This window comes from Telmatherina bonti, assembly GCF_933228915.1.
Source record: "Telmatherina bonti genome assembly, chromosome: 15".
In the NCBI taxonomy this organism is placed as follows: domain Eukaryota; kingdom Metazoa; phylum Chordata; class Actinopteri; order Atheriniformes; family Telmatherinidae; genus Telmatherina; species Telmatherina bonti.
Genome location: NC_136613.1, coordinates 7,149,554 through 7,165,663, shown reverse-complemented (window position 1 = coordinate 7,165,663; position 16,110 = coordinate 7,149,554). Strand labels below are relative to the sequence as shown.

Here is a 16,110-nt window from a genome sequence, read left to right as displayed (position 1 = left end):
ACAGAGCATTTGCAGTTACTGCTCCAAAACTGTGGAATTCTCTGTCGCTACAATTTAGAAAAACTGCATCGCTGCCAACTTTTAAAACACGTCTAAAGACCTGTTTTTATGATCTGGCATTTTATCCAGTTTGAGACTCTGCTTTTTTATTCTCTCTTATGTACTGCTTTATTGTTTTTGTTTTAATTTATTTGACTTCTGATTGCTTTTATTGTTTTATCTTTTATTCCCTTAACTTCTATTGTCAGAATCTCACTGCATGTCTTTACTGTTCAGCACTTTGTTGCAGCTGGTGCTGTGTGAAAGTGCGATATAAATGAAGCTGAGTTGAGTTGAGAGCAGCTTTATTCTTTAACACAGGCAAAAACAGTCTAATATTCTCTGAGCTCACTGAACGACTTTTCAAGGGTTTTTGGATTTTTCTGTCTTTTGTTCTTCTCTCTGTCCAGATAATCCTGCATTGCTTTAGTAATGTTAATGTCCATGTTCTCAGGAGGATCCATCCCCCATCAGACCTGTAGCCACAGATTTTCAGCCCAGTTCTTGTCATGTGGCATAGGCCTGCCTCAGTGTTTTCTCCTCCTTTCATTCCCTATAAGAATTAATTCTTAATCTTTTTATGAAGACCAGTTTTGATGAAACATAAATAAAAAGTAGATGGAACAAATGAGGGTCTCAATGGCACATAGAGTCTGGTGTGCTGCAGCAGGGCAACACTTAAAATGAGGGGAGCCCTGGCCTCAAGGGCCACTGTCCCAGAAGTTTGAGATGCCTTTCTTTTATTTTTTCTTTTATTTTATCTTTATTTAACCAGGTAAAATAAGTTGAAAACAACTTCTCATTTAGAATGATGACCTTTTCTGTTCCAACACACCTAATTCATATGACTGAGTGACTGGCAGAACTAAGCGGTAAGCTGTTTGATCCATTTCCTTCGAATCAGGATTGTTAGAGCAGAGAAACATCTAAAACTTGCAGGAGTGTGGTTTTAGATGTTTCCAACTCCATCACACCATTGACTGAACTACTTGTCAAGCTTGTCTTTGCAAACCTGCTAATGTGCAATTCATTTCAATCAGGTGGGAAAGTATGGAAATGTCATGATATTTATTAATTTAATGTTGTCGTATTTGACAATGATTTCATGTGTTTTCTTAAAATGGACTCATTAAAGTGACAAAAATATGCAATGAAATGAAAATGAATTGAAAAATACTTTATTTATCCCCAAATGGAAATTCAATCTTGTAGTAGATAATAATTAATTTGAGGAGGTCTTGTTCCGGAGGCTGATGGCTGCTGGCAGGAATGATCTTCTGTATCTTTCAGTCTTGCATCGGACCTGAAGAAGCCTCTCACTGAACACACTTAGTTGTTTCATCACTGTGTTGTGGAGAGGGTGTGAAGAATCCTCCATCATCTTCATCAACTTGTGCAGCATTCTTCTTTGGACAATCAGCTCCAATGTGAAGAATGCAGCGCAGTTATTTTTCTTTTTTAAGTGCTTTCATTTATACTATTTGTTATTCATAAGGTTTTAGACATTTATGCAAGTATTGTATCATTTAAATGACTAATAAATGTAAGGTTTTTTTTTTTTTTACCTTGATTTATAACTTTAATTCTTTTCCAGAATTTTCAACAGTCTTCAAAAAGAAAAAAAAGAGACGGTAAAAGATGATTGTACAAAAAGGGACACAGGACATTAATGGAAAGAGAATTGCTAAGAGAAAAATAAAATAAATAGATAAATAAATAAAAAGAAAATAATAAAAAAAAAGAATATATCAATAAAAATAAGAGGGTAAACAGAATTAAATTACATTTGTTACAAATATCCTTTGTTTTTTTTGCCTTTATGTTTAATGTAAGTTGAACGACATCCATGTGCAACGTTGCAAGAAACAGCCTTGGCAAGAGTGACATGTCTTTCAACCAATAGGGTTCCGCAAAAATACGGTTACGTAATCATAATATAGCGTAAAAAACCAATCGCAAGATAGAAGGCGGGGCTTAGAAGCACATTGAATGTGTACGTGTGCGTGCTCGTCCGCGTGTTCGTAGCAAATCAACTGGAAGCAGTCACGTGACTGCAAAGGGCGAGCTTTGATTGGTCAGACTGAGCGGAGGGCGTGGCGACGGTGGCGGCGTGCGTTTGCCTGTGACACAATTACAACAACTTTGAGCCGCTGGTTGGGGAAGTTTGCTATATTATCAAATAACACTCTCTCCTACAACCCAACATTACATCAACTTCATGCATAAATTGGAACTGGAATACACGTTGTGTTTTGATGTACAATGAGGAATGTGGAGGGGAACTTGAAAGGATCATTTCCTTGAGGATTTGGAAAGAATTACGCTACGCCCCGTTTTTAATCCTGGATAGGTGTGCAACTGTTTCGTTGTTTCTGCGTTCTGCCGGAGTTGCTCGGTCCCGCTGATATTCCCCGTTCCTTATCCATGAAATCGTGCGGAGTGTCGCTCACCACCACCGCCTCTGCTGCTGTCCGGAGTGTCGGCGTTGCTGGTAATGACGAGGAGAAAATGGCGTCGGGAAAAGCGACTGAAATCGAAGAGGACTTTCCGAAGCTAACAGCGCAAGAGAAAGAGAGCTTGCTCGAAATTGACAGGTTAGTTTTCACATTGTATAAGCTTTCTTATCAGCTTCTTTACTGCAATTTTATATTTTCTTCCGAGCAGTTTAAAACAAAAAATGATCGCCCCCGACCCCCCCCCCCCCCCCCCCTCAAGTAACACGGAACCGCCTGTGCGTTGTCTGTCCTTTACTTGCAGTTCACTGTTTGGATTTCATGGGCTTCAAGAAGATGGCGCCAGAACGAAGGCCTTGCTGTTAAAGGTATGCTACTGAACAAGATCACAGCCCGTTATCTCCTCTGATGAGTGCATATCCCACCTGAAATAAGTGGTACAGACCTCCCTGTGCCACTCTTGTGTTTGACTTCAATTTACCCAAGTTTGAAGCTGAGCCAGCGGTTGTCTGTAAAGACCCCCCTCCCCTTCTCCGCACACCCCCATTTCACTTCTGGATCATGGCACACACAAGACTGCCCATATAAACTGCCAAGCATATAGTAAAACAACTCGCACATATATATATTTGATTAGTAATAAACACGCTTTTTAAGAAGCAGACACAAGGTTGTGCTACAGGGAAACAGCATGCATCTCCGCCCTGCTGGAGGTGTCATCGCCTGTTCAGAGAGCCTGCTACGTGATAGCATTTTACCGATAATTTAAATGTGTTTGGTACTGCAAAAACATGCCCATACCCACTATTAACATGTGAGAATAAAACGCATTTACATGAAATATGTTGTTACTTTTCTGCTTGCATCAGGCTAGGCTAGGTAGTCAAGCAAACTGTGGGCTGATAAATGATATATTTAGCTTCCTAACTTGTATGTTTATCAAGCAAAATAAGAAAAATGTTTATTTAGTTTATGTTTATTAGGAAAAAACGTATGTTAATAGAAATATTTATCATTATAAACAAGCCGTCCCATCACCAGAAAACAGCAGGCAGAGTTTGGGTTGTGCGTCAGCTCGCTCAGGTAGCATGTAGCGGCTAACGCGTAGCAGCTAATATGTAGCGGCTAACAGTCCAGCGGTTTACACCCTCCTGCCCTCTCACCTGTACACACTTACACCACTCCCAGGCGACCTTATCGACGAAAAACAAATACTGGGTTTGAATTTATACTTGAGAAATAATGGCTGCTTTGGCTTGGCCCAAGATTGCGTGGGATGGTAAGAAAATACACAGAAAAGGCTTGCTAGCTTGCTAATTAGCTAGCAGTGGCTAGGCTAACCTCTATTCGCATGAGAGATAATCACGTTTATTGTTTATAACAAAGATGCCTGATTGCAGTGGAAGTCTGAGGCACTCACGAGAGTAGTTTTGTAGTTCTTAATATGCCCATAATAAACTGCATTAGCAGTCCAGGTTACTGCGGTCAGGCTACCCTTGCATGATGTGTTTTTCAACATGTGGCTTCTGGGTTTCTTGCTGGAGAGATAGCTGTGAACATTGTTTTGTTGGGGTGATTAGGCCCAGCCACAGACATGCATGTCTGTTCTTCTGTTTCTTCTCCTCATATTTCTACTGGACATCCAGATAAGCGTACCTACTTCATAAACACTTAAAGTATATCCTTGTAGAGCATTACTTTTTGATAATATTTATCAAACAGCATCATAGTGAACCATTTTACATCTCAGTGTGATATTTAAAATATTAATAAAACCCATTTGTACATCTCTTTTTGTACCATAGAGCTCTATAACGGAAAAGTTGGAGTATTTGACTGGCATCGATCCCTATTTTAAAGAAATATTTGGGGCCCAGTCTCTCCTTGCACAAATAAGGCGCAAATTTGCAAGTGGAAGAACAATGTCCTAATTTTGAAATCTTACGTGGAGACTTCAGACTGAGATTCAATTTTTTATGAATGACTTTTAAAAGGTCTCCGCACATCCTGTCGCACTTGGCATATAATCATAGATCAGAAAGGTTTGAGCTGGTTTCATTTGTTTTAAATAAGTGACATTGGTTTATTTAGCTGCATGCAACTAGAAGTGTGTTAGTTGCAGCACTTTTTAAATCTTAATTGGTTGAGAATTAAATGATAAAACTCTGTCTTTAGGTTCTTAACTAAGATTAGATGTAAAATACAACTGTATCCCCATCTCTAATGTATAGATGGGTATTTCTTGTTCTCAAGACAGATTTGTTTGTCATAGTATGAAAGAATGAGGGCTTCGCTACACGTCAAATTTATCGTTTTGCAGTATTGGCATTCACAGTATCCTAACTGCAAAGAAATGTTTGATTTTTAAGTATTAATGAAGCGATGAGTTCTACTTCTGTGACTATTCTGCAGTCATATAGCATGCACAGGTGCAGATATATAAATTATCCTTTATTCTTAAACCTGACACTAGCATAATAACATTAAAATGTCGTTTTATATCTCACAAGACAATTGCAATAACAGTTGTATTCCATTTTTGATGCTTTTCTAATATCTTGTTACCATAAAATCTAAATTATCAATGCAGATGAAAAATACATAGTACATTAGGACAGTATCTAAAGAGTTATAAGATGTTTTGGTAAGAATTTAAATATTTGCATACATATTGTAGCCCTGATGCTTCATTTGTGTGATGTAGCTTTCCTGATGCAATGTATAATTTTGTTTTTCTGGACAAGTAAAATACTATAAAAGCTAAAGATTTGGACTGAGACTGTAACGCCATGACTCTTGTTGCAAAGTAAAGTGCAGCGTCGCTGTTGATGCATTTATGTTTGAATCCAAGTAACAAAGGAGAACCTCATTTTATTTACCCTTCTGCATCAAACTGCCAATGTGTATAAATGTTTGAGGCGTATTCTTTTCCGTTGTCCTCTGAAATTAAACAGATTTTGACTTGTAAGATCGTATAATTGGCCCCAATGTGTATAAATGTTTGAGGCGTATTCTTTTCCGTTGTCCTCTGAAATTAAACAGATTTTGACTTGTAAGATCGTATAATTGGCCCTTGTATGTAGCAGTAAATTCAACCACTTTGCTCAAAATCTGTTTTGGAACTGATGGAGTGCTCTGCTCATGCTTGGAGCACAGTTTCTAGAACGAAACGCTCATTATTGTGGATGTTAATGATTGGTTTTGTTGTTCACAGCCCTGTTTGTTTACATCGCTGCTAATCAAAACCAGAGCCAATAAACCTGCAACCACTGCAAGGTGGCTTGCAGATTGCACCCTTTCCACTGACAGCTCCAACACATGAGGAGATCCTTTCTATGCTTTAGAGTAGTGTTTTACAAAAAAAAAAAAAAGTTTCCCAAATATGTTGAAAAACAGATGGTTAAAGAAAACACTGGCACAAAGCTGCTAGCTGTGCTACATAAACAGACAAAAGAGAATTAAATGACAACTGTGGGGTTCACAGGCAGTGGTGTAGTCCAGGGTATACGCAGGTATATGAAGTGTACCCACTTCTTTTTCAGTCAGCATTGAGTATACTAACTTCTAAACTCCTTGAGATGCTGCTTTTATAATTACAAACATGTACCTACGTCGCTCAGCTAAGACTACCAATGCTACACTGGTGCAGTTTGCCATCAACTACATTAACTTTAGCCTGTATATATGTTTATGAGCCTGTCTCTCACCAGTCTGTGTACCAGTATTGGTTTAGTCATTTCATAACTCTTCCTCCCTGAAACCGAAGAGCAGAAATGATGTAATAATGAGCAAATATCCTGATGGATTTTAGGGGTGAAGTAAATAGTCTGTTTTTTTGTTTTGTTAAATAGAATAGTCTTACATGTCACTTTTTATTTAACAGCGTTTTTCCTGTTTTGTTTTGTTTTGTTTTTTTTTTTGTAAACAAGGGCAAAAAATTTAGACTATACACCACCGCTCACATGGTTAGCATGCACTTATTTGATATATAGAAAAATGGTAGAAATATTGGATGTTGGCTGCTGCTACCAGTTTAATGGCAAATTCCTTCATTAGTAGCATGTGTGTGACGTTTAATGACACAAACAGAACTGTTGTGTCTTTAATGACAGGGAAACAAGGATGGGGGTCTGGAGTTGTTTCAGGCTGTCCTTTGTGTTTTCAAACTCCTACATATACTTGCCGAATCTGACGTTATAAAGTTTATTTGGCGTCTGTTTTCATGAATAGGGCTTCAACCAGACGGACATGCCTTGTAAAATCAGTACATTCCTGTTTGTTTGTTTGTTTTTTTTAAGGTTTCAGTTTGAACCAAAGTTGCATTTTTGTCGGGTTTCACCTTGAGATTTACACACCAGCTTATCCTTGTAGACTACCAGGGCTCATTTGTTTAGCCGTTGACTTTGAAGGTCCATATTTGGGCATTCAGCTGGTTCTATGCAAAGTGTCTCCATGCGGGTCGACAGAACAAACCTCTGGCTGTACGAGGACAAATTGTTATGATAATTTGCATGTTCTTGTGGGAACTTTATCATTCTTAATGTGTGTATGATATAACAAACGCTTCGTCTTTGCACTTGTTTAATCTTCACTCCGGTTTGGCTTTTGTTCAGGCTGTTAGCTGCTACAATTCTCTCATCCTGAAAGCAGAGGGGAAGGTGGACCCGGACATTTTCTGCCAGCTCGGCCACTTCAACCTCCTGCTGGAGGACTATCCAAAAGGTAAGCTTCAGAGTGTGACCAGTCCTGTCTGCTATTCTCCAGCATCCTCAGATTAACATACATATTGTTTCCTTTGCAACGATCTGATTTCACTTTGATGGCTTTTTCTTTAACCCAGTGGTTCCCAAATGTTATGAGCCATAAATGAACATAAGATGGTGTTTGTGACGCTCACATCAACGACTGACTGGTTAATTGTGTAACTGGTCAAATGTGTCCTTCTGCAACCTGTTAAACTGCCAGAATCTTCAGAAATAAGGATGTTACAGTGGTTTTTGGTGGATTTGGTTCACAGCTGTAACAAAGCAGCTACATACCCAAAACCAGCTTCTCCCAGTAGGATGATGTTAGATTCAGAAATTTAATGCGGAATGATGAACAACTTTGTTGGTTTTTATATATGTTGATTCTTGGTGGGTACCTTTGATGGTTAAAAGGGAGGCAGACGCAGAGGTGCAATCATTGCAGTTCCCCCTTCATCCACTAGAGGCTCCAAAACAGCAAATCCCCATTGACTCCCATGTTTAAAAGACCCATAGACATCATATATTTATGTAGACGCCTCTTTGAGCGCTGGAGAGTGAACCAGCGTCGCCGCCATATTGGATGGGTCTCCGCTGTCGAGGTTTGCTGCAGCGTCAATGCAGTTTCCCCACAAAACTCTTTTGTGGAACAACCCGTATATATTACACACTAAAAAAAACAATTTTCTACATAATTGGTTGATAAATAATAACACAGTGAATAATCTCTTAAGTTTGGATTGTCTTCATTAAATCTTACTCCAAGGTTTTTGGAAAGTTAACAGCCCTTGTGTACCAGGAAATATTCCTCAGCAGTTTAAACCTATCGCAGCATAACAAAGGGATAGTTAGATAGGACTTGTCAAAATATTTTAACTTAAAAGCACGTTTTTTAAATGTTTTACAGTGATCTGTATCATAACAATATCTCTGCCCTTTTGTAACAAACCAAACTGTGAGGAAAAACAGGTAAAAATCTGTGGAGTTCTTGTCGTGGTTGGACCTACACCTTACAAATAAATGCATTGGAGGCGCATGGGAGATCCATCCAAGATGGCGGCGCAATAAGATGTCAGCTCGTATAGGCAGCGTGATACAATGCGGCGTCTACATATATATGATGTCTATGAAAAAGACCAACTTCACAGCAGGAATAAACATGTTTACAGCCTGGTACAAAAATCCATTTTTGGTTTAATAGGTCAGGTTTACCTTCATAACAACTGTGGGGGGGAGTGAATTTTTTTCTAACTCGCCCGTTTAAAAGTAATTTAATCTAAAAATTTGGCAGATTTAGGGACATGTCATTTTGATTGACGGTTACTTGATATCCCGCTTCAAGAAGGCAGTGTGTAGCACAATTGTGGTTTTTAGCCGGCTAACAGCGTTACTTAGCTTTAGCCTGCTTACCTCCATTAGCTGGTTAGCTCCTGTTAGCTCGGATTGACATTTAGCGACAGACAGGTCAGAGTTCGCTTGATGTCAATCATCCACCCCCACTCACAGCCCGCCTCTCAGCTCCACCTCCTTGCCCATTTTTGTATTTTCGGGGAGCGACGTCAGGCACGAGGCTGCCAAGATGGTGATGGTAGGAACCGCCCACCGAGCTTCAATTCAGCTCTTCAGAAACCTATGGGTGACGTCACGCAGGCTCCGCCCATCTTTTATACACAGTCTATGGTTAGACTGCGTGAACCCTTTCAGTACTATATTTATGACACGTTGCGTGGACTGTTATCCTGTTTCACTTACAATAAGTACAAAAAAGATGTCTATTTTATAAATGATTTATCCTGTTTTGTCGGAACAAATGTAAATTTCAGAAACTGTCAAATACTTTTCACTATTTTTAGGTAATAATTTAGATTTTAGTTTATAAATCTAGCAAAAACACGCACACACAAACCGCAAAATAGAACCTCCCACAGTCTTTATTGACAGCTCTAAAACATTATTTACACAGAGAGACATGTAAATACAGTTAGTACACTGTTTATAACTGTGTATAAATGAGATTTTTGACCCTAAACAACGGTTTTAGGCTCTGTTAACTTCACACCTCCATAGTACAGGCCTGCCAGTCACGAATATTTTGCAGGTTAATGGAAAACTTCTCTTCTTTGCTTCTGAAAAAAGTTAAAATTGCAGATAGTGAAAATAACCGAGGATTTACTGTCATTTGAATTGTGCCAATCAGTCGCTGTCAATGGCAACCGTATTGGTCTTAAAGGGTTAATTTAAGAAAACAACTTGTGGTTTCCTTGAAAATACTTCTTTCCAATAGTAACCGTGTGGCTGAACTGAATTTCCTTTAACGTTGTCACTGTTATCTTGTTGTATCTCATTCTCTCTTTCCTTATTCTCCATCCCAGCATTATCTGCATACCAGAGGTACTTCAGTTTACAGTCGGACTACTGGAAGGTGAGTTTGTATGAAGCAAAACGTGCAGCACACACACACACACACACACACACACACACACCATAAAGGCTGGGATTGACTGAAAGGCTGCCCAGCTTGTTGCATTCTGGTTGCGTTTGATTTAATGAACACTGAAACTATTGGCACGCATTCGTGCACAGACTCTGCAGCTAGCGGAAAGAAAATGTTCCCAGCTTCTCTTCTCCAATTTCTAAATGGGATAACTGGAATAGAACTGACAAGTTTTATGATGACCTTGTGTGTGCACTTCCTTTTTGGTCCCTTTTTCTTTGACTAATTTTTAAAACAGAGTTCCATCTCTAATTATAATACACATTTAACAAACTATTTAGATTAAAGTAGAAAAACATGGAAATATGGGATTTAAGAGCTAAAATGAAGAAGGGTATTTTTTTAATCGGAAGAAACAAAGTAAAACCTTGACTTTGATGTTTCAGATGTCGGAGAACATCAGAAAAATGAATGAAAATGCAGCTAGTTTCAGGTGCCACCTGCTACGGAAACAATTACTTCCAGTTGTGAGGAGGTTTGTCTGGATTTAGGAGTCTCCAACTTCGGTCCACGTGGGCCACCATCCTGCAGGTTTTAGTGTTTTCTTGCTGCAACACACTTACCCAAACCAATGGCTCATTAACAGGCAGGTGCAGAAGATGACAGCAAGTTGCTGGAGAACTTTTTCATTTGAATCAAGTGGGTTGTAGCAGGGAAACAATAATACCTGCAGATAGTGACTCAGGAGGGCCAGAGCTGGTCTGGTCTGGATCAAGTCTGTGCCTGGTTGTCCAGAGTCTGCAGATCTTGTGGCGACTCTTGGATGCTGCTGATTTAACTCGGCCTGTTCAGCTTCTCTAGCCAGCAGCGTTGGTGCACAAGCTGAAAAAGAGCTAAATGGAAAACCTTCACTTGACTGACGTACAAGGTCGTCGTAAACTTGGAAGGTTTGGGTTGGCTGTGGCTCCGGTCCAGCTGTCCACTCATGAAAACATTTTGGTTTGATGCCCATTTTCTTTCTGAATGTGTCAAAGCTGTTTGTAGAAATGTTTGGCTGGCTCTAAAGTGCCAGAAAAGCTTTTTTTTTTTTTTTTTTTTTAATTATGACTTATGCACATATAAATACAACTACAACTGGATTCTTAAAATAATTGAGAACATTTTAGTGCAGTCAGTATGAAACAAAAGCTTTTAAAGCTGGACCAACTGGAGTTCAAACCTGTCATTTGGCCAAATTCCCATTAAAGCTGCTCTCATTCACACATTGTTCACTTTCTTTTGTCAGATCCTAAATGCATCAGAAATTCTTACTGTAAAGACACCCGTCAATGTACACATCAACCCAAGCCTGCTGTTCAGTTCTAATAACATCCTGATTTTATACCTGCACCATTTCCTGACAAAATCATCTATCATAACAGCTGTGCAGTTTGTGGATATATTGTATTTATATGCACAATGTCAGATAGTCTGAAGTGTTTTCTCACACAGTCTGCAGCATTGTGGTGTCAGACATTACCTCTAATGCATACAAACTGGGACAGGGACAGTGGTCCAGGTTGTTGGTGGGGATTGTTGTATGTGCACAGCAGTATTCTGATATTACCCAGATTAAGGCCATACTCTGAACAAGACACTGCCACATTAACAGCATAATCATCTTAACCCAGATGGGCTCACATTTTTAGCAATTATGATATTAAGCAACGTGGAGTACCTGAATTACACTCTGCTGTTGTTACGCTGCATTCACAGCTACTGTTTTGCACACGATGTTTGCAGAAGGAACTGAAACACTTGTTAAAGGTGGGATAGGAAACATAGTTGCTCTCTGCGTTTTCAGGAACCGACTTAGATCTCTGCTTTGGGCTGTTTTCTAAAACCGCTCCCCCTGCCTGGATTTCTGCTCATTTACACAATGCTTAGATTATTATTGTCCATATGCATGCCTTCCATTTAATGCTGGAAAGTAAATGCAGCTTCCGGTTTGTAATTGAAGTCCTGCTTCACATTATTTCGCAACTCCATCACTGTCCTCAGAAACAGCAAAATATGGGATATAAAGTTTTGAGCAGCCAACTTCTGCCTGTAGCAATGCTAAAACAGTGTAGTAAGGGTAACACAGTGATAATGAGTCATTTATTGAACAATTGACACAAATGTGTAACATGTATGTAAGTTTATTATCTTATCTTATTTAAACAATATGATAAAATGTTGCTTTTTATTAAAAAAAAAGAGGTTATTTGTTGGAATATTTTGTATTGTAATAAAGCAATCTCAGAATTAGATTAGGATTAATTTTAAATGAATCTCAGTGGTAAGCATGAGACTTTTTCAGGTGAGCCAGCTGTGAGTCGCTCCAGTCCACTAGTCGGTGGTTCTGTACCTCTAAGCTGGTTGCTGACTGCCAACAAAACCAATAAAGGGCTAAAAATAAACTTTAAAAAAAGCCCAAAAAACGACGACATGCCAGTTGGCTGATGAAGGAAACTGAGCAGAGACACGCATGAGGTTATATGTAAAGAACCACAAAGGTTGTGGTGAAAATGAAAGTGAGCTAGTGCCTGGTGGTGTGACCAAAATGATACAAAAGTAACTGTCTGAATTATACCGATGTGACGGCATTTGTTTCCATGTGGGACTCTGTTTATGCTTAAGCTCTCTTGCGACCTTGCATTGGAATAAACCGCTGTAGATGACGGATAGATGGGGGGATTGGGTGTTAATCACATTTTCTACTCCCTGAAAGAACCACAGTAGTATTATGGTTAAGAAAACTCCATTGTGTTGCCATGAGAGTTGGATATTGCCCAAAATAACAAACATTTTTTTAAATAGATGCATTAATACGTTATATTAGCCTGAGTGTTAAGGATGACTTGCGGAGGTTTCAGCATCTCTAAAGGCCTTTATACACCATGACGGGAAAATATCAGCGTTTTTGTCAATGCACATCAAACGCAATGGGATATCAGATCAGATAATCAGATAAATTAGGAAGGTTTTAAAATAAACTCGCGAAGTAGCAAAAGCAAAGATTGATTCCACATTCCTGCAAACTGAGAAGAAAGGCATGAAACTGCCTTCTGATGCAACGTAGTGCAGCACAAGCATCAAATAAAAAAAAGCTGCATGTTGTCATGTGAGGGTACAACAGCAGGTTTGGATTTTATAGCAGAAGAAATTATGACTATTACAGTCATTAGTTTATTTTAGAGTTTGGCAAAATTAAACTACACAGGCTGAGATTGATCCATATGGAAGATATTTGTTGCTGTATCATCCAGCATGGAAATGAACCCTGGTATACACAACGGTGCTCGAAGATGCAAATTTTTTTTTTTTTAAACGTAACTACTTTCTATTTATAAGCAGATGGTGTTTAAGTTAATAAATAATAGTTGTGAGAAATCAAATAAAAAAATTGAAATATCGGGATTTTTTTGCTTTGTAATTTAAAAAATTTTTTTGTTTAAAAAATCTTTTTTTTTTTCCAAATAAAGACAATCCATTTAAATGAATTATCGTTATTGTTTTTATTACTTTTTACTTTTCCGTAACTGAAATTAAGAAAAATGACTAGCAAAAAAAAGTTTTGTATATTTATTTTTGTATTTAGTTGACACAAATCAGCAATACTGGTGAAACGTGAGAATCGCAATTTAAATCGAATCGACACCCAAAAAAATCTGAATTGAATCGGGACAAAAGCATATCGTCACAGCCCTAACAAATAAGGTTAATTTAAACTGAATTATTATTGTTGCGCCGCAGAAAACTACGTCAGAGTAGCTGGACTGATTGTGAAACAGATCTACAAATAGATCATTTGAGCTTTCATGAAGATAAAACCACACGAACTGGAGTTTTCTGGTAAACGTGCGAAACAAAGGTTAAGTCGCTGGTGGTGGTCTAGTAATGCAGACAAACTGAAGATGAGCCGGTTTATCTGTGTGTTTATAGCGCATGTTAAAGTAGGGATTTTACGGAGTCTGTACTTTTTTTTTCTTTTTGGAAAGACTGAAGGAAAGATGATTTTCAAAATCAGGGTAAAAGAAAGATTAATCTGTGTGAATGATTTGTACCTTTTGCCGTTGAATAAGTAATGGTTTAACACCAGCTAGTGTTTGCATCTGGTGATGATTTCAGTGCTTTTGGGAAGCTTTGTAATGCAACGTATCAACATTTAAAATGTAGTTATCACGTCCACAGGTTCAACCAACCAGCAGCAGGACATGTCCAGGTTATTTGCTGTAACTGCACCAGACTTTAACAGTTCAGGAGTGTTGTTCCTCTCTATTATCTTCTTCAGTTCCTGCTAATAGCCTGGAGATAAATTGTGCAGTGGTCTGTAATATGATGGCACCCGGTCTGTTCCTCCATGTGGATGAACGGGCCCATTTGGTTTGATGTTCAACTGTTTGGAATGACCATTAAACAGGGGTGCTAAGAGCTGGATTGTGATCAGATCTGACGGCTCTGGGTTACTTTTCCTGATCTGGTGCAAGGCCTACCTTCTGCCATATAAACAGTCCGTTTGCTATGAGCTGTAGTGTTTGACATAAACGGGCCTGGGGTGGACGCGACTCTGTCTGCCATGTATGAAGATGCCATTTGGGAAACATGAGGACACCATCAAACTGCAGCTTTTAACGTCTTTGTTGTTTTTCTCTTCTCCCCCCCCCCCCCCCCCCCCCTGCAGAATGCTGCCTTTTTATATGGCCTTGGAATGGTTTACTTCCATTACAACGCATTTCAGTGGTAAGTGCTTTCTTTTCTTCTTCATCTTCTGTCAGAAAATACATTTTCTTCTTCTTGTGTATTTCAGTTAGAGCTTCTCAGTGCTGGTTCTGAGCAAGTTGTAACAAGGGGTCTGCCATCTTGGCTACTTTGTTGATTCGGTTACAATTAAGGATGCTACAATTTGCTTATTAAATGATTATCAGGACTTTATTTTCATGTTTTTTTTCCCCATTAAGTTGTTTTTTTCCCCCCTCACTTCCTGGCTACATTTATACTACTTTACACTCTAATCCATATCCATTTATTCAAGTAACCAAATACAGTTATCTTCACTAATTATATTTAACCATAAATAAATTCAACTTATATAAGACATATTTTTCATGTTGTCTTTCAACGTTTTCCTGGAGTTTTCAGGGAAAATGTGTTAGCAGCAGTAGTTGGGAACACGAAGCTCCTCTATCCTGGGTTGGAATGGAGCTACTGTCACGTTTGTAGTATTACTATTAAATTTTACTTTGGCTTTAAACAGCTTACATATGGCTTAAGTCTTGTCCAGATCTCGTCTGGAAATATTTTATGGAAATAAATATGAAAATCTCACGCTCAGTAACAGTGGATGCAGTTGTTTACCATTTGCTTCCCAGATGCTGTAGTGGGATGTGCTCCCAGTCTGTTGCCTTAAATTGTGGACAAACAGCTTCATTTGCCTTTTAAATATTATGAAAAATAATAGTTTTTGAACATTAATGAATCATAATTGAATTGGCAAGTGTGTCATTATGATGAACTGATTAGTGAATCGGCCCTCGTCTAGTTTTGACCAGCTTTCAACTTGTTCTACAGCAGCACGATCTCAGTGCTGGTTCAGATCTACGAAAGGTGACAATTATCCAGTTTTATGGTCTCGCAGATATGAACTCAGCTTCTGTAGTCTGCATGTAAAGAACTGGAGTCAGTTGACTGATGGTTGTATAACACTTGCGGTGACATTTTCTTTTTTTTTCTCCAAATTTCAGGTTTGTGGTTTTGTTTCTTTGTCCTGTGTTGTTTGGCACTGAGGCATTCACTTTGGTCCTTTAGCCTTCATGGACTGGTCTCAGATCAGCATAAAGTTCAGGTGTATCAGCGATTTAAGCTCATTTTAACAACCAAAACTCTCTTCTGATGCTTTATTTGAACTTCCTGCCAGAGTATTCTGAATTTCTCTAGAGCATGACTTTCCTTTATCAGTTGCAGTTTACACCAAAAGCTGTGTTGTGGGCCAAAATTAGCGATTTTAATATATATATATATATATATATATATATATATATATATATATTTCATTGCAAACAATGCTGTATTCCTCTCCATTTAACGAGTTGTAAGGAATAGCATGACATCCGAGGTTTCAGACCCTAAACCAAATTCTGAAATAATCAGGCTTTTTTTCATCTAGACCACAAAAGTCAGATGAGATATGATCTGTAAATGTCTGTAAAGAAAACATTACCTGCAGATTTTATGACCCAAAGAGTAGTAATAGTGCCCCCTGATCTTGTCTTCCCATTGATGCTGAGCTGGAGTACTTTAGATATACTCATAACACAGATGATTTTCCTTGTGGTCAGTGAATATGGTGGATGAAAAGAAAAACAAACAAAATATTTACCACAGTTATAAACTGCGAGGAAATATGGTTCAAATAGTC

General features: G+C 38.5%; 1 protein-coding gene across 1 annotated transcript in view; it reads left to right on the top strand.

Moving 5' to 3' along the window:
- Positions 1-2,200: 2,200 nt before the first annotated feature.
- The window catches only part of kdm6a (lysine (K)-specific demethylase 6A), a 61,790-nt gene continuing 47,880 nt past the window's right edge, over positions 2,201-16,110 (top strand). The window contains exons 1-5 of the mRNA XM_079254101.1: positions 2,201-2,633; positions 2,797-2,860; positions 7,106-7,214; positions 9,610-9,659; positions 14,377-14,435. Coding sequence (XP_079110227.1) covers positions 2,464-2,633; positions 2,797-2,860; positions 7,106-7,214; positions 9,610-9,659; positions 14,377-14,435 — 452 coding nt within the window. The 5' untranslated portion in view covers positions 2,201-2,463. The remainder of the gene's footprint in view (positions 2,634-2,796; positions 2,861-7,105; positions 7,215-9,609; positions 9,660-14,376; positions 14,436-16,110) is intronic.